General features: G+C 54.2%; 1 protein-coding gene across 2 annotated transcripts in view; it reads right to left on the minus strand.

Moving 5' to 3' along the window:
• Positions 1 to 16,002, minus strand: part of LOC110536207 (calsenilin) — a 75,038-nt gene extending 59,036 nt beyond the window's left edge. Inside the window, exon 1 of one of the 2 annotated variants that reach the window (XM_036936090.1) lies at positions 15,533 to 16,002. In XM_036936090.1, the coding sequence (XP_036791985.1) occupies positions 15,533 to 15,538 (6 nt within the window). In that variant the 5' untranslated portion in view covers positions 15,539 to 16,002. The remainder of the gene's footprint in view (positions 1 to 15,532) is intronic. The other variant, XM_036936089.1, reaches the window with a different exon arrangement.
• Between the last annotated feature and the right edge of the window lie 1,701 nt (positions 16,003 to 17,703).

Below are 17,703 nucleotides of genomic sequence, written 5' to 3' on the forward strand. Positions count from 1 at the left end.
GAAAAACACACAGTGGAGGAGTGTAAACGGCTGTGAGATCCTGGGGGAGTCTGACAACACAGGCACATCCCTCTCTTTATACTGAGAGAGAGAGAGAGTTTGTTCTTGGAAGAATTGAAGTCAATTATCCTAATGAATACTGGGCTATCTAAGCAGGAGCACAGGACAAATAGAGGTTTAGGAGGGAGTACTGGCAGAGAGGGATGAGAGAGAGAGGAGGTAGTGGTGGGCTAGAGATAGAGAGAGGGGGAGAAGGATGAGGGGAAGAGAATGGTGGAGGAATGTGGGAGAGAAATGGATGGAGAGAAGACTGGAAAAGAGAGAGGGGTGGAGGGAAAGAAAAACGAAGCTCGGGGAAAGGAGCACGCTCGGGGAAAGGAGCACGCTCGGGGAAAGGAGCACGCTCGGGGAAAGGAGCACACTCGGGGGGAAAGGAGCACGCTCGGGGAAAGGAGCACGCTCGGGGAAAGGAGCACGCTCGGGGAAAGGAGCACGCTCGGGGAAAGGAGCACGCTCGGGGAAAGGAGCACGCTCGGGGAAAGGAGCACGCTCGGGGAAAGGAGCACGCTCGGGGAAAGGAGCACGCTCGGGGAAAGGAGCACGCTCGGGGGAAAGGAGCACGCTCGGGGAAAGGAGCACGCTCGGGGGGAAGGAGCACGCTCGGGGGGAAGGAGCACGCTAGGGGGAAAGGAGCACGCTCGGGGGGAAGGAGCACTCTCGGGGGGAAGGAGCACGCTCGGGGGGAAATAACACGCTCGGGGGGAAGGAGCACGCTCGGGGGGAAGGAGCACGCTCGGGGGGATGGAGCACGCTCGGGGGGATGGAGCACGCTCGGGGGGAAGGAGCACGCTTGGGGGAAGGAGCACGCTCGGGGGAAAGGAGCACGCTTGGGGGGAAGGAGCACGCTCGGGGGAAAGGAGCACGCTAGGGGGGATGGAGCACGCTCGGGGGGAAGGAGCACGCTCGGGGGGATGGAGCACGCTCGGGGGGATGGAGCACGCTCGGGGGGAAGGAGCACGCTTGGAGGGAAGGAGCACGCTCGGGGGGGAGGAGCACGCTCGGGGGGAAGGAGCACGCTCGGGGGATGGAGCACGCTCGGGGGGAAGGAGCACGCTCAGGGGGATGGAGCACGCTCAGGGGAAGGAGCATGCTCAGGGGGATGGAGCACGCTCGGGGGAAAGGAGCACGCTTGGGGGGAAGGAGCACGCTCGGGGGAAAGGAGCACGCTAGGGGGGATGGAGCACGCTCGGGGGGAAGGAGCACGCTCGGGGGGATGGACGCTCGGGGGGAAGGAGCACGCTTGGGGGGAAGGAGCACGCTCGGGGGGAAGGAGCACGCTCGGGGGGGAGGAGCACGCTCGGGGGGAAGGAGCACGCTCGGGGGATGGAGCACGCTCGGGGGGAAGGAGCACGCTCAGGGGGATGGAGCACGCTCAGGGGAAGGAGCATGCTCAGGGGGATGGAGCACGCTCGGGAAGATGGAGCACGCTCGGGGGGAAGAGATGGAGAAGGAAGAAAATAAGGACAGGAGCGGATGAGTCTTTCAGTTGGGGGAAATAATTTTAATTGTGTGAATATTAACAGGAACAGAGAGAGAAGGAAAATAGAGGATGAGAGGCCATGCAGGAGGAAGAGAGGAAAAGAGGGAGAAGATGAGGAGAGCACAGAAGGAGGGGGGAAAGAGAGGAGGAAGAGGAGGAGGAGGAGAGACGTATAATGAAGGGGAGAGGAGCAACTCACACCGTGAACTAGCCCTCTTCCCTATCCAGCTGCTGAATAAAAAAAATACAGTAAGGCCAGTCTAATGTTCAAACTCAAACACACACACACACACACACACACACACACACACACACACACACACACACACACACACACACACACACACACACACACACACACACACACACACACACACACACACACACACACACACAAACACCAGCCAGGATTCTCTTCTCCTGTTCTCTCTTAATGTTCAAACTCAAACTCAAACACACACACACACACACACACACACACCAGCCAGGATTCTCTTCTCCTGTTCTCTCTTAATGTTCAAACTCAAACACACACACACACCAGCCAGGATTCTCTTCTCCTGTTCTCTCTTAATGTTCCAAATGGCTTTGGCCTGGGGCAGCACTTCACTGGATCGCTCTGACATCACCACACACACACACACACACACACACACACACACACACACACACACACACACACACACACACACACCAGCCAGGATTCTCTTCTCCTGTTCTCTCTTAATGTTCCAAATGGCTTTGGCCTGGGGCAGCACTTCACTGGATCGCTCTGACATCACCACACACACGAAAGTATGCACACATACATACACACACACACACACACACACACACACACACACACACACACACACACACACACACACACGGCACATCAGTATACTGCCATTTACCATAAATTATTTAATATTAGTCATCATGTCTTTATCATGCAAGACATATGTTGTCTTACACGGCAAATAATTAAAGAGCAGCAGTAAATAACAATAGTGAGAGAGTCAATGTGTCAATGTGCGGGGGCACCGGTGTCGAGGTAGTTGAGGTAATTATGTACATGCAGGTAGGGTTATTAAAGTGGCTATGTATAGATGATAATAGAGTGTGTGTGTGTGGGGGGGGGGGGGGGGGGGGGGTGCAAATACTCTGGGTAGTCATTAGATTAGATGTTCAGGAGTCTTATGGCTTGGGGGTAGAAGCTGTTTAGAAGCCTCTTGGACCTAGACTTGGTGCTCCGGTATCGATTGCCATGCGGTAGCAGAGAGAACAGTCTATGACGAGAGTAGCTGGAGTCTTTGACAATTTTTACACCGCCTGACACTGCCTGGTATAGAGGTCCTGGATGGCAGGAAGCTTGGCCCCGGTGATGTACGCACTACCCTCTATAGTGCGGAGTGAGGAGCAGAGGACAGAAGCAAAGGATGAGGAGGGGGAGCAGAGGGGAGTGGAGGGGGAGTGAGGAGCAGAGGACAGGAGAGAGGGATGAGGAGGGGGAGCAGAGGGGAGTGGAGGGGGAGTGAGGAGCAGAGGACAGGAGAGAGGGATGAGGAGGGGGAGGAGAGGGGAGTGGAGGTGGAGTGAGGAGCAGAATAAAGAAGAGAGGGATGAGGAGGGGGAGCAGAGGGGAGTGGAGGGGGAGTGAGGAGCAGAGGACAGGAGAGAGCGATGAGGAGGGGGAGCAGAGGGGAGTGGAGGGGGAGTGAGGAGCAGAGGACAGGAGAGAGCGATCAGGAGGGGGAGCAGAGGGAAGTGTAGGGGGAGTGAGGAGCAGAGGACAGGAGAGAGGGATGAGGAGGGGGAGGAGAGGGGAGTGGAGGGGGAGTGAGGAGCAGAGGACAGGAGAGAGCGATGAGGAGGGGGAGCAGAGGGGAGTGGAGGGGGAGTGAGGAGCAGAATAAAGAAGAGAGGGATGAGGAGGGGGAGCAGAGGGGAGTGGAGGGGGAGTGAGGAGCAGAGGACAGGAGAGAGGGATGAGGAGGGGGAGCAGAGGACAGGAGAGAGGGATGAGGAGGGGGAGTGGGAGTGGAGGGGGAGTGAGGAGCAGAATAAAGAAGAGAGGGATGAGGAGGGGGAGCAGAGGGGAGTGGAGGGGGAGTGTGAGGAGCAGAGGACAGGAGAGAGGGATGAGGAGGGGGAGCAGAGGACAGGAGAGAGGGATGAGGAGGGGGAGTGGGAGTGGAGGGGGAGTGTGAGGAGCAGAATAAAGAAGAGAGGGATGAGGAGGGGAGCAGAGGGGAGTGGAGGGGGAGTGAGGAGCAGAATAAAGAAGAGAGGGATGAGGAGGGGGAGCAGAGGACAGGAGAGAGGGATGAGGAGGGGGAGCAGAGGGGAGTGGAGGGGGAGTGAGGAGCAGAGGACAGGAGAGAGGGATGAGGAGGGGGAGCAGAGGGGAGTGGGGGGGAGTGAGGAGCAGAATAAAGAAGAGAGGGATGAGGAGGGGAGCAGAGGGGAGTGGGGGGGGAGTGAGGAGCAGAGGACAGGAGAGAGGGATGAGGAGGGGAGCAGAGGGGAGTGGGGGGGGAGTGAGGAGCAGAGGACAGGAGAGAGCGATCAGGAGGGGGAGCAGAGGGAAGTGTAGGGGGAGTGAGGAGCAGAGGACAGGAGAGAGGGATGAGGAGGGGGAGCAGAGGGGAGTGGAGGGGGAGTGAGGAGCAGAATAAAGAAGAGAGGGATGAGGAGGGGGAGCAGAGGGGAGTGGGGGGGAGTGAGGAGCAGAATAAAGAAGAGAGGGATGAGGAGGGGAGCAGAGGGGAGTGGGGGGGGAGTGAGGAGCAGAGGACAGGAGAGAGGGATGAGGAGGGGGAGCAGAGGACAGGAGAGAGGGATGAGGAGGGGAGCAGAGGGGAGTGGAGGGGGAGTGAGGAGCAGAATAAAGAAGAGAGGGATGAGGAGGGGGAGCAGAGGACAGGAGAGAGGGATGAGGAGGGGGAGTGAGGAGCAGAATAAAAAAGAGAGGGATGAGGAGGGGGAGCAGAGGGGAGTGGAGGGGGAGTGAGGAGCAGAGGACAGGAGAGAGGGATGAGGAGGGGGAGCAGAGGGGAGTGGGGGGGGAGTGAGGAGCAGAATAAAAAAGAGAGGGATGAGGAGGGGGGCAGAGGGGAGTGGGGGGGGAGTGAGGAGCAGAGGACAGGAGCGAGGGATGAGGAGGGGGAGCAGAGGGGAGTGGGGGGGAGTGAGGAGCAGAGGACAGGAGAGAGGGATGAGGAGGGGGAGGAGAGTGGAGTGGAGGGGGAGTGTGGAGCAGAGGACAGGAGAGAGGGATGAGGTGGGGGAGCAGAGGGGAGTGGAGGGGGAGTGAGGAGCAGAATAAAGAAGAGAGGGATGATGAGGGGGAGCAGAGGGGAGTGGAGGGGGAGTGAGGAGCAGAGGACACGAGAGAGGGATGAGGTGGGGGAGCAGAGGGGAGTGGAGGGGGAGTGAGGAGCAGAATAAAGAAGAGAGGGATGAGGGGGGGGCAGAGGGGAGTGGAGGGGGAGTGAGGAGCAGAATAAAGAAGAGAGGGATGAGGGGGGGGCAGAGGGGAGTGGAGGGGGAGTGAGGAGCAGAGGACAGGAGAGAGGGATGAGGAGGGGGAGCAGAGGGGAGTGGAGGGGGAGTGAGGAGCAGAGGACAGGAGAGAGGGATGAGGAGGGGGAGCAGAGGGGAGTGGATGGGGAGTGAGGAGCAGAATAAAGAAGAGAGGGATGAGAAGGGGAGAAGAGGGGAGTGGAGGGGGAGTGAGGAGCAGAATAAAGAAGAGAGGGATGAGGAGGGGAGCAGAGGGGAGTGGAGGGGGAGTGAGGAGCAGAGGACAGGAGAGAGGGATGAGGAGGGGGAGCAGAGGGGAGTGGATGGGGAGTGAGGAGCAGAATAAAGAAGAGAGGGATGAGAAGGGGAGCAGAGGGGAGTGGAGGGGGAGTGAGGAGCAGAGGACAGGAGAGCGGGGTGAGGAGGGGGAGCAGAGGGGAGTGGAGGGGAGTGAGGAGCAGAGGACAGGAGAGAGAGATGAGGAGGGGGAGCAGAGGGGAGTGGATGGGGAGTGAGGAGCAGAATAAAGAAGAGAGGGATGATGAGGGGGAGCAGAGGGGAGTGGAGGGGGAGTGAGGAGCAGAATAAAGAAGAGAGGGATGAGGAGGGGAGCAGAGGGGAGTGGAGGGGGAGTGAGGAGCAGAGGACAGGAGAGAGGGATGAGGAGGGGGAGCAGAGGACAGGAGAGAGGGATGAGGAGGGGGAGTGGGAGTGGAGGGGGAGTGAGGAGCAGAATAAAGAAGAGAGGGATGAGGAGGGGAGCAGAGGGGAGTGGAGGGGGAGTGAGGAGCAGAGGACAGGAGAGAGGGATGAGGAGGGGGAGCAGAGGGGAGCAGAGGGGAGTGGAGGGGGAGTGAGGAGCAGAGGACAGGAGAGAGGGAAGAGGAGGGTGAGGAGAGGGGAGTGGAGGTGGAGTGAGGAGCAGAATAAAGAAGAGAGGGATGAGGAGGGGGAGCAGAGGGGAGTGGAGGGGGAGTGAGGAGCAGAGGACAGGAGAGAGCGATCAGGAGGGGGAGCAGAGGGAAGTGTAGGGGGAGTGAGGAGCAGAGGACAGGAGAGAGGGATGAGGAGGGGGAGGAGAGGGGAGTGGAGGGGGAGTGAGGAGCAGAATAAAGAAGAGAGGGATGAGGAGGGGGAGCAGAGGGGAGTGGAGGGGGAGTGAGGAGCAGAATAAAGAAGAGAGGGATGAGGAGGGGGAGCAGAGGGGAGTGGAGGGGGAGTGAGGAGCAGAATAAAGAAGAGAGGGATGAGGAGGGGGAGCAGAGGGGAGTGGAGGGGGAGTGAGGAGCAGAGGACAGGAGAGAGGGATGAGGAGGGGGAGCAGAGGACAGGAGAGAGGGATGAGGAGGGGGAGTGGGAGTGGAGGGGGAGTGAGGAGCAGAGGACAGGAGAGAGGGATGAGGAGGGGGAGCAGAGGGGAGTGGATGGGGAGTGAGGAGCAGAATAAAGAAGAGAGGGATGAGGAGGGGGAGCAGAGGGGAGTGGAGGGGGAGTGAGGAGCAGAGGACAGGAGAGAGGGATGAGGAGGGGGAGCAGAGGACAGGAGAGAGGGATGAGGAGGGGGAGTGGGAGTGGAGGGGGAGTGAGGAGAAGAATAAAGAAGAGAGGGATGAGGAGGGGGAGCAGAGGGGAGTGGAGGGGGAGTGAGGAGCAGAATAAAGAAGAGAGGGATGAGGAGGGGGAGCAGAGGGGAGTGGGAAGGAGTGAGGAGCAGAGGACAGGAGAGAGGGATGAGGAGGGGAGCAGAGGACAGGAGAGAGGGATGAGGAGGGGGAGTGGGAGTGGAGGGGGAGTGAGGAGCAGAATAAAGAAGAGAGGGATGAGGAGGGGGAGCAGAGGGGAGTGGAGGGGGAGTGAGGAGCAGAATAAAGAAGAGAGGGTTGAGGAGGGGGAGCAGAGGGGAGTGGGCGGGAGTGAGGAGCAGAGGACAGGAGAGAGGGATGAGGAGGGGGAGCAGAGGGGAGTGGAGGGGGAGTGAGGAGCAGAATAAAGAAGAGAGGGATGAGGAGGGGGAGCAGAGGGGAGTGGAGGGGGAGTGAGGAGAAGAATAAAGAAGAGAGGGATGAGGAGGGGGAGCAGAGGGGAGTGGAGGGGGAGTGAGGAGCAGAGGACAGGAGAGAGGGATGAGGAGGGGAGCAGAGGACAGGAGAGAGGGATGAGGAGGGGGAGTGGGAGTGGAGGGGGAGTGAGGAGCAGAATAAAGAAGAGAGGGATGAGGAGGGGAGCAGAGGGGAGTGGAGGGGGAGTGAGGAGCAGAATAAAGAAGAGAGGGATGAGGAGGGGGAGCAGAGGGGAGTGGGAAGGAGTGAGGAGCAGAGGACAGGAGAGAGGGATGAGGAGGGGGAGCAGAGGGGAGTGGAGGGGGAGTGAGGAGCAGAATAAAGAAGAGAGGGTTGAGGAGGGGGAGCAGAGGGGAGTGGGAGGGAGTGAGGAGCAGAGGACAGGAGAGAGGGATGAGGAGGGGGAGCAGAGGGGAGTGGAGGGGGAGTGAGGAGCAGAATAAAGAAGAGAGGGATGAGGAGGGGAGCAGAGGGGAGTGGGGGGGGGAGTGAGGAGCAGAGGACAGGAGCGAGGGATGAGGAGGGGGAGCAGAGGGGAGTGGGGGGGAGTGAGGAGCAGAGGACAGGAGAGAGGGATGAGGAGGGGGAGGAGAGGGGAGTGGAGGGGGAGTGTGGAGCAGAATAAAGATGAGAGGGATGAGGAGGGGGAGCAGAGGGGAGTGGAGGGGGAGTGAGGAGCAGAGGACAGGAGAGAGGGATGAGGTGGGGGAGCAGAGGGGAGTGGAGGGGGAGTGAGGAGCAGAATAAAGAAGAGAGGGATGAGGAGGGGGAGCAGAGGGGAGTGGAGGGGGAGTGAGGAGCAGAATAAAGAAGAGAGGGATGAGGGGGGGGCAGAGGGGAGTGGAGGGGGAGTGAGGAGCAGAATAAAGAAGAGAGGGATGAGGAGGGGAGCAGAGGGGAGTGGGGTGGAGTGAGGAGCAGAATAAAGAAGAGAGGGATGAGAAGGGGAGCAGAGGGGAGTGTAGGGGGAGTGAGGAGCAGAGAACAGGAGAGCGGGGTGAGGAGGGGGAGCAGAGGGGAGTGGAGGGGAGTGAGGAGCAGAGGACAGGAGAGAGAGATGAGGAGGGGGAGCAGAGGGGAGTGGATGGGGAGTGAGGAGCAGAATAAAGAAGAGAGGGATGATGAGGGGGAGCAGAGGGGAGTGGAGGGGGAGTGAGGAGCAGAATAAAGAAGAGAGGGATGAGGAGGGGAGCAGAGGGGAGTGGAGGGGGAGTGAGGAGCAGAGGACAGGAGAGAGGGATGAGGAGGGGGAGCAGAGGACAGGAGAGAGGGATGAGGAGGGAGGAGTGGGAGTGGAGGGGGAGTGAGGAGCAGAATAAAGAAGAGAGGGATGAGGAGGGGGAGCAGAGGGGAGTGGAGGGGGAGTGTGAGGAGCAGAGGACAGGAGAGAGGGATGAGGAGGGGGAGCAGAGGGGAGTGGAGGGGCAGTGAGGAGCAGAATAAAGAAGAGAGGGTTGAGGAGGGGAGCAGAGGGGAGTGGGCGGGAGTGAGGAGCAGAGGACAGGAGAGAGGGATGAGGAGGGGGAGCAGAGGGGAGTGGAGGGGGAGTGAGGAGCAGAATAAAGAAGAGAGGGATGAGGAGGGGAGCAGAGGGGAGTGGAGGGGGAGTGAGGAGCAGAGGACAGGAGAGAGGGATGAGGAGGGGGAGCAGAGGGGAGTGGAGGGGGAGTGAGGAGCAGAATAAAGAAGAGAGGGAGGAGGAGGGGAGCAGAGGGGAGTGAGGAGCAGAGGACAGGAGAGAGGGATGAGGAGGGGGAGCAGAGGACAGGAGAGAGGGATGAGGAGGGGGAGTGGGAGTGGAGGGGGAGTGAGGAGCAGAATAAAGAAGAGAGGGATGAGGAGGGGGAGCAGAGGGGAGTGGAGTGGGAGTGTGAGGAGCAGAATAAAGAAGAGAGGGATGAGGAGGGGAGCAGAGGGGAGTGGAGGGGGAGTGTGAGGAGCAGAGGACAGGAGAGAGGGATGAGGAGGGGGAGCAGAGGACAGGAGAGAGGGATGAGGAGGGGGAGCAGAGGGGAGTGGAGGGGGAGTGAGGAGCAGAATAAAGAAGAGAGGGATGAGGAGGCGGAGCAGAGTGGAGTGGGAGGGAGTGAGGAGCAGAGGACAGGAGAGAGGGATGAGGAGGGGGAGCAGAGGGGAGTGGAGGGGAGTGATGAGCAGAATAAAGAAGAGAGGGATGAGGGGGGGGCAGAGGGGAGTGGAGGGGGAGTGAGGAGCAGAGGACAGGAGAGAGGGATGAGGAGGGGGAGCAGAAGACAGGAGAGAGGGATGAGGAGGGGGAGCAGAGGGGAGTGGAGGGGGAGTGAGGAGCAGAATAAAGAAGAGAGGGATGAGGAGGGGGAGCAGAGGGGAGTGGAGGGGGAGTGAGGAGCAGAATAAAGAAGAGAGGGATGAGGAGGGGGAGCAGAGGGGAGTGGAGGGGAGTGAGGAGCAGAGGACAGGAGAGAGGGATGAGGAGGGGGAGCAGAGGGGAGTGGAGGGGGAGTGAGGAGCAGAATAAAGAAGAGAGGGATGAGGAGGCGGAGCAGAGTGGAGTGGGAGGGAGTGAGGAGCAGAGGACAGGAGAGAGGGATGAGGAGGGGGAGCAGATGGGAGTGGAGGGGAGTGATGAGCAGAATAAAGAAGAGAGGGATGAGGAGGGGAGCAGAGGGGAGTGGAGGGGGAGTGAGGAGCAGAGGACAGGAGAGAGGGATGAGGAGGGGGAGCAGAGGGGAGCAGAGGGGAGTGATGAGCAGAATAAAGAAGAGAGGGATGAGGAGGGGAGCAGAGGGGAGTGGGGGGGGGAGTGAGGAGCAGAGGACAGGAGAGAGGGATGAGGAGGGGAGCAGAGGACAGGAGAGAGGGATGAGGAGGGGGAGTGGGAGTGGAGGGGGAGTGTGAGGAGCAGAATAAAGAAGAGAGGGATGAGGAGGGGAGCAGAGGGGAGTGGAGGGGGAGTGAGGAGCAGAATAAAGAAGAGAGGGATGTGGAGGGGGAGCAGAGGGGAGTGGAGGGGGAGTGAGGAGCAGAGGACAGGAGAGAGGGATGAGGAGGGGAGTGGGAGGGAGTGAGGAGCAGAGGACAGGAGAGAGGGATGAGGAGGGGGAGCAGAGGGGAGTGGAGGGGGAGTGAGGAGCAGAATAAAGAAGAGAGGGATGAGGAGGGGGAGCAGAGGGGAGTGGGAGGGAGTGAGGAGCAGAGGACAGGAGAGAGGGATGAGAAGGGGGAGCAGAGGGGAGTGGGAGGGAGTGAGGAGCAGAGGACAGGAGAGAGGGATGAGGAGGGGGAGCAGAGGGGAGTGGGAGGGAATGAATAGCAGAGGACAGGAGAGAGGGATGAGGAGGGGGAGCAGAGGGAAGTGGGGGGGGGGAGTGAGGAGCAGAGGACAGGAGAGAGGGATGAGGAGGGGGAGCAGAGGACAGGAGAGAGGGATGAGGAGGGGGAGTGGGAGTGGAGGGGGAGTGAGGAGCAGAATAAAGAAGAGAGGAATGAGGAGGTGGAGCAGAGGGGAGTGGAGGGGGAGTGTGAGGAGCAGAATAAAGAAGAGAGGGATGAGGAGGGGGAGCAGAGGGGAGTGGGGGGCAGTGAGGAGCAGAATAAAGAATAGAGGGATGAGGAGGGGAGCAGAGGGGAGTGGAGGGGGAGTGAGGAGCAGAGGACAGGAGAGAGGGATGAGGAGGGGGAGCAGAAGACAGGAGAGAGGGATGAGGAGGGGGAGCAGAGGGGAGTGGAGGGGGAGTGAGGAGCAGAGGACAGGAGAGAGGGATGAGGTGGGGGAGCAGAGGGGAGTGGAGGTGGAGTGAAGAGCAGAGGACAGGAGAGAGTGATGAGGAGGGGGAGCAGAGGGGAGTGGAGGGGGAGTGAGGAGCAGAGGACAGGAGAGGGGGATAAGGAGGGGGAGGAGAGGGGAGTGGAGGGGGAGTGAGGAGCAGAATAAGGAAGAGAGGGATGAGGAGGGGAGCAGAGGGGAGTGGAGGGGAGTGAGGAGCAGAATAAGGAAGAGAGGGATGAGGAGGGGAGCAGAGGGGAGTGGAGGGGAGTGAGGAGCAGAGGACAGGAGAGAGTGATGAGGTGGGGGAGCAGAGGGGAGTGGAGGGGGAGTGGGAGTGGAGGGGGAGTGGAAGTGGAGAGCAGATTATCAAAGCAGTTGTGGAAAAAGTATTCAGATGTTATATTTGAGTAAAAGTAAAAAAACCTTAACAGAAAATGAGTCAATCAAAATTGAAAGTCACCCTGTGAAATAATACTTGAGAAAAAGTCTAAAAATGGTTTTAAATATACTTAAGTATAAAAAGTAAATGGAATTGCTAAAATATACTTAAATTCCTTATATTATGCAAAGCATACGGCAGAATTGCCTTGTTTTTATTTATTTACGGATAGTCAGGGGCACACTCCAACACTTAGACATAATTTACAAACAAAGCATGTGTGTTTAGTGAGTCTGCCAGATCAGAGGCAGTAGGGATGACCAGGGATGTTCTCTGTGTGTGAATTGGACCATTTTCCTGTCCAAATATAACTAGTAATTTTGGGCGTCATGGAAAATCTTTAGGAATGTAGTGAAGTAAAAGTCAAAGTTGTAAAAAATATAAATAGTAAAGTACAGATACCACAAAAATGTCTTAAGTAGTACTTTAAAGTATTTTATTTAGGTACTTCACACAACTGTAGAGAAGAGAGGGATGAGGAGGAGGAGCGGAGAGGAGAAGAGGCGGAGAGGAGAAGAGGGGGGAAGCGGAGGAGATGGGGGAGGGGAGCAGCGAAGAGGAGGGGGAGAGGAAGGGAGCGGAGAGGAGAAGAGGGGGGAAGCGGAGGAGATGGGGGAGGGGAGCAGCGAAGAGGAGGGGGAGAGGAAGGGAGCGGAGAGGAGAAGAGGGGGGAAGCGGAGGAGATGGGGGAGGGGAGCAGCGAAGAGGAGGGGGAGAGGAAGGGAGCGGAGAGGAGAAGAGGGGGGAAGCGGAGGAGATGGGGGAGGGGAGCAGCGAAGAGGAGGGGGAGAGGAAGGGAGCGGAGAGGAGAAGAGGGGGGAAGCGGAGGAGATGGGGGAGGAGAGCAGCGAAGAGGAGGGGGAGAGGAAGGGAGCGGAGAGGAGAAGAGGGGGGAAGCGGAGGAGATGGGGGAGGGGAGCAGCGAAGAGGAGGGGGAGAGGAAGGGAGCGGAGAGGAGAAGAGGGGGGAAGCGGAGGAGATGGGGGAGGGGAGCAGCGAAGAGGAGGGGGAGAGGAAGGGAGCGGAGAGGAGGGGAAGCAGAGAGTGGATAAGAGAAGTCCTCGTCTGTAGCGTCACAGACGGGTGATTCCATTAACAAGTCATGTGTGATTAACATCCTATCTGGCCACGCTGGAGAGATAGAGAGACCATGGTACATTCTCTCTATGTCTCTCTCCATCTCTCTAACTCTGTCCTTCTTTCTGTATGTTTGTGAGTATGTGTGCCTCTCTCTCCCTCTTCTGCCCTTGTTCCCCACCTCTACTCCTCTCCTCCCCTATTTCCTCCTCTCTTCTCCTCCCCCATTTCCTCGACTCCTCTCCTCCCTTATTTCCTCCTCCCCTATTTCCTCCTCTCCTCCCCTATTTACTCCTCTCTTCTCCTCCCCTATTTACTCCTCTCCTCCCCTCTTCTCCTCCCCTATTTACTCCTCTCCTCCCCTATTTCCTTCTCTCTTCTCCTCCCCCATTATGTATTGCTAACGTTTTAAAGACTTTAGGCTTACATTTCTGAATACTACTGGTATTCATCCTTTCCTCCTTTTAGGGACTGATTAATACCTGACTAGGAGACCAGATTGGTATAGTATGATGCCAACTACAACTCCAACTAGCCATCTTCAGTTAGCTTCACATTCAAACTCAGGCGTCATCCATGTTACGAAGGTGGATATTGATAATTTCTGAGTAAATCACTCCACTCCTCTTCTCTCTCCTGTCCTCCTACGCTATCTCTCTCTTTCTCTCTCTGCTCCAGGTGTAGCCTAAATACAGCAGTTTGTGTGTGGGTGTGTGTGAGAAAAGGATCTGTGTGTTTAATGAGTATCGACCCAAGGAAGACCACTGACAATGGGTAACATGTCTACGAACGAGAGGGAAGGGGATGGAGAGAGACTGATGGAAAGAAAGAGAGAAGGATGGAGGAAAATAGAGCGATTGGGGAAGAGAAGGAGAGAGAGGGGTCTAAAGCTGCTATTTGTCTTTTATATGAGACTGCCTCTCTCTCTGTGAGAAAACACATGGTTGTCATAGAGCATGAGTGTGTGGGAGGGTGGCAGATTAATGTGGACTTGAGTGTAGGTGTGTGTGTGTGTGTGTGTGTGTGTGTGTGTGTGTGTGTGTGTGTGTGTGTGTGTGTGTGTGTGTGTGTGTGTGTGTGTGTGTGTGTGTGTGTGTGTGTGTGTGTGTGTGTGTGTGTGCGTGCGTGTTTGTACTGACATAACAGTAATCAATATGTATTGAAGACGTTGATCAGTGTGAGCTCAACATATACAAATCAAGAATTGAAGCTTTTCCACAAACATGCTTTGTGTGCTATATAAACGCCTCATCAAATAAATTGGTCTTTCTGTTCGTGTAGAGTACTGATCCTTGTCCTATTCTTCATGTCATCTTGTTTACTATTTTAATTATGTTTGATTCACTCTGGTGAATACCAGATGGAAACTTCACCTCCATGAAAACACTTAGCTACTGTAAATCTGTCCCTATACCATGTCACTCCAGTCAATCAATACCTGTGTGAGGGTCTGTTTAACTAGAAATCCCCACAAGAATAGTAAACAAACCCACATTTGACCAACTAGGGACATTATGTTAGTTCAAATGCTATTTCTTAAGGGGTTTGGGGTTAAGGTTAGAATTAGTGTTAGGGTTAAAATTACGTTAACAGTCAGGATTAGGTTCTAGGGTTAGGTTTAGGATTAGGGTTAGGGTAAGGGTAAGAGTACGGGTTAGGGTTAGGTTTAGGATTAGGAGCTAGGGTTAGGTTTAGGATTAGGGTTAGGGTAAGGGTAAGAGTACGGGTTAGGGTTAGGTTTAGGATTAGGAGCTAGGGTTAGGATTAGGATTAGGGTTAGGGTAAGGGTAAGAGTACGGGTTAGGGTTAGGTTTAGGATTAGGTTCTAGGGTTAGGTTTAGGATTAGGGTTAGGGTAAGGGTAAGAGTACGGGTTAGGGTTAGGTTTAGGATTAGGAGCTAGGGTTAGGATTAGGATTAGGGTTAGGGTAAGGGTAAGAGTACGGGTTAGGGTTAGGTTTAGGATTAGGTTCTAGGGTTAGGTTTAGGATTAGGGTTAGGGTAAGGGTAAGAGTACGGGTTAGGGTTAGGTTTAGGATTAGGAGCTAGGGTTAGGATTAGGATTAGGGTTAGGGTAAGGGTAAGAGTACGGGTTAGGGTTAGGTTTAGGATTAGGGTTAGGGTAAGGGTAAGGGTAAGATTACTGGTTAGGGTTAGGTTTAGGGAAAATAGGATTTTGAATGGGACTGAATTGTGTGTCCCCACAAGGTTAGTTGTACAAGACTGTGTGTGTGTGTGTGTGTGTGTGTGTGTGTGTGTGCGCGCGCGCGCGTGCGGTCTAACTTTATTATCCTTTTGGGTTCCAAAGGTCCATAGGTTTAGTGGTTAGGATTAGGGTTAGGAATTAGAGTTAGGTTTAGTTTTAGGGTTAGGGGTTAAGGTTAGATTTAAGTTAAGAGTTAGGTTAAGGGGTTAGGGCTAGGTTTGGTGTTAAGGTTAAGGTTAAATAGGATTTTGAATGGGAATAAATGTTTTGGTCCCAACTTGGATTGTAAAACCAACGTGTTTCTCTCCACTCAATCACCCCACATATTTCCCAATTCCCATACATTCATTCTGGATTAAGTGAAACTGTGGACAGTAGCATGTAACACACAGGACAGTAGCATGTAATACACAGTAGTACACTCTCACAGTCGCCCATTAAAGTCCTCTATAAAACAGACTATTTAAAGATATAAAGACATGCACGAATCACAATAGACCCAGGCAGACAGACTATAGGGCTCTAGTCACCGTGGAAAAGTGGAAGACACACACACACACACACACACACACACACACACACACACACACACAGTCCATTCACTGTGGAAGACATAATTCTCTGTGACACCTCACTGGAAGCAGCCGAAGGATGGGGTCCCTGTGCAGTGCCCGCTAAGTGTGTGCCCTATCCCAAGTCATATAGCACTGTAGAATTACGTAAATTCGCTCGGAACTGTGCTCTGGCTCAACATGCGAGAAATGTGTTGCTGAAGGACATGTGGACGAAAGGATGGAAGATTGGAAACACGACGATTTATCGCAATTTCTCGTCGGAATTGTTAGGGCGTGAAACATGTAGTTTTGGATTGACTCACAATTTCAGAAGCTTGGTAATCTTTCTAAAAATGAAAACATATATATAGCTATGTTAATAGAATGGATGAGTTTGTTTACCTGCATGTTGTAGCCGAGTTCTCCGATTTAAAGGGTTAATTAATCTGTCCTCCCGCTCTTCTCAAAGCAGACCCTTCCCTGTCCACGGGAATGCAAAAGCAGGCACTGGCACTGTCTGTGACTTTTCTGAGAGAGGTGGATGGAGTGTGGTGAGCGAGAGAGAGTGGGGGGTGGCTGGTATAGAGAGCGAGGAATTAGATGCGCTGTGTGTTCCCTCGAACACGTTTTAATTTTCCATGCTCGATTTGAATTGGCTATGTAGTCTAAACAGAAATGCTAATGCATTTAATTATTTGAATATAGTTGCCATTTAGGAAATTTGAAAAACTCACAAAATAATGGAATGGCATCAAATGCCACAAAATTAACTGAGCCAAGGTGAATTATTGTTCACCTCTTCTGAATTATTTGTATTCTCTTCTCTGTCATTAGGCTACTGTTTACCATAATAGGCATCCAATTCAATCTCATCATGTGGAGAAGCCCAATCCTCTGGGGAGGACTGTGGTGTGTGTGTGTGTGTGTGTGTGTGTGTCTGCACACACGTGTGGGTGTGACCAGAGGCGTCATGCCCATAGTGGGAACAGGGGCACATACCCCCTCAGATTTGTCCTGTTAAAACAAAAACAAACATGTTTATATATACAGTGCCTTTGGAAAGTATTCAGACCCCTTGACTTTTTCCACATTTTGTTAAGTTACACCCTTATTCTAAATGGATAAAAAAAATAAAAAATAATCCTCAGCAATCTACACACAAAACCCCATAATGACAAAGCAAAAACAGGTTTTAGTACATTTGCAAATGTATTAAAATAAAAAACAGAAATACAGTGCCTTGCGAAAGTATTTGGCCCCCTTGAACTTTGCGACCTTTTGCCACATTTCAGGCTTCAAACATAAAGATATAAAACTGTATTTTTTTTTGAAGAATCAACAACAAGTGGGACACAATCATGAAGTGGAATGACATTTATTGGATATTTCAAACTTTTTTAACAAATCAAAAACTGAAAAATTGGGCGTGCAAAATTATTCAGCCCCCTTAAGTTAATACTTTGTAGCGCCACCTTTTGCTGCGATTACAGCTGTAAGTCGCTTGGGGTATGTCTCTATCAGTTTTGCACATCGAGAGACTGACATTTTTCCCATTCCTCCTTGCAAAACAGCTCGAGCTCAGTGAGGTTGGATGGAGAGCATTTGTGAACAGCAGTTTTCAGTTCTTTCCACAGATTCTCCATTGGATTCAGGTCTGGACTTTGACTTGGCCATTCTAACACCTGGATATGTTTATTTTTGAACCATTCCATTGTAGATTTTGCTTTATGTTTTGGATCATTGTCTTGTTGGAAGACAAATCTCCGTCCCAGTCTGAGGTCTTTTGCAGACTCCATCAGGTTTTCTTCCAGAATGGTCCTGTATTTGGCTCCATCCATCTTCCCATCAATTTTAACCATCTTCCCTGTCCCTGCTGAAGAAAAGCAGGCCCAAACCATGATGCTGCCACCACCATGTTTGACAGTGGGGATGGTGTGTTCAGGGTGATGAGCTGTGTTGCTTTTACGCCAAACATAACGTTTTGCATTGTTGCCAAAAAGTTCAATTTTGGTTTCATCTGACCAGAGCACCTTCTTCCACATGTTTAGTGTGTCTCCCAGGTGGCTTGTGGCAAACTTTAAACTACACTTTTTATGGATATCTTTAAGAAATGGCTTTCTTCTTGCCACTCTTCCATAAAGGCCAGATTTGTGCAATATACGACTGATTGTTGTCCTATGGACAGAGTCTCCCACCTCAGCTGTAGATCTCTGCAGTTCATCCAGAGTGATCATGGGCCTCTTGGCTGCATCTCTGATCAGTCTTCTCCTTGTATGAGCTGAAAGTTTAGAGGGACGGCCAGGTCTTGGTAGATTTGCAGTGGTCTGATACTCCTTCCATTTCAATATTATCCCTTGCACAGTGCTCCTTGGGATGTTTAAAGCTTGGGAAATCTTTTTGTATCCAAATCCGGCTTTAAACTTCTTCACAACAGTATCTCGGACCTGCCTGGTGTGTTCCTTGTTCTTCATGATACTCTCTGCGCTTTTAACGGACCTCTGAGACTATCACAGTGCAGGTGCATTTATACGGAGACTTGATTACACACAGGTGGATTGTATTTATCATCATTA

This window comes from Oncorhynchus mykiss, chromosome 11, assembly GCF_013265735.2.
Source record: "Oncorhynchus mykiss isolate Arlee chromosome 11, USDA_OmykA_1.1, whole genome shotgun sequence".
NCBI classification, from domain to species: Eukaryota; Metazoa; Chordata; class Actinopteri; order Salmoniformes; family Salmonidae; genus Oncorhynchus; species Oncorhynchus mykiss.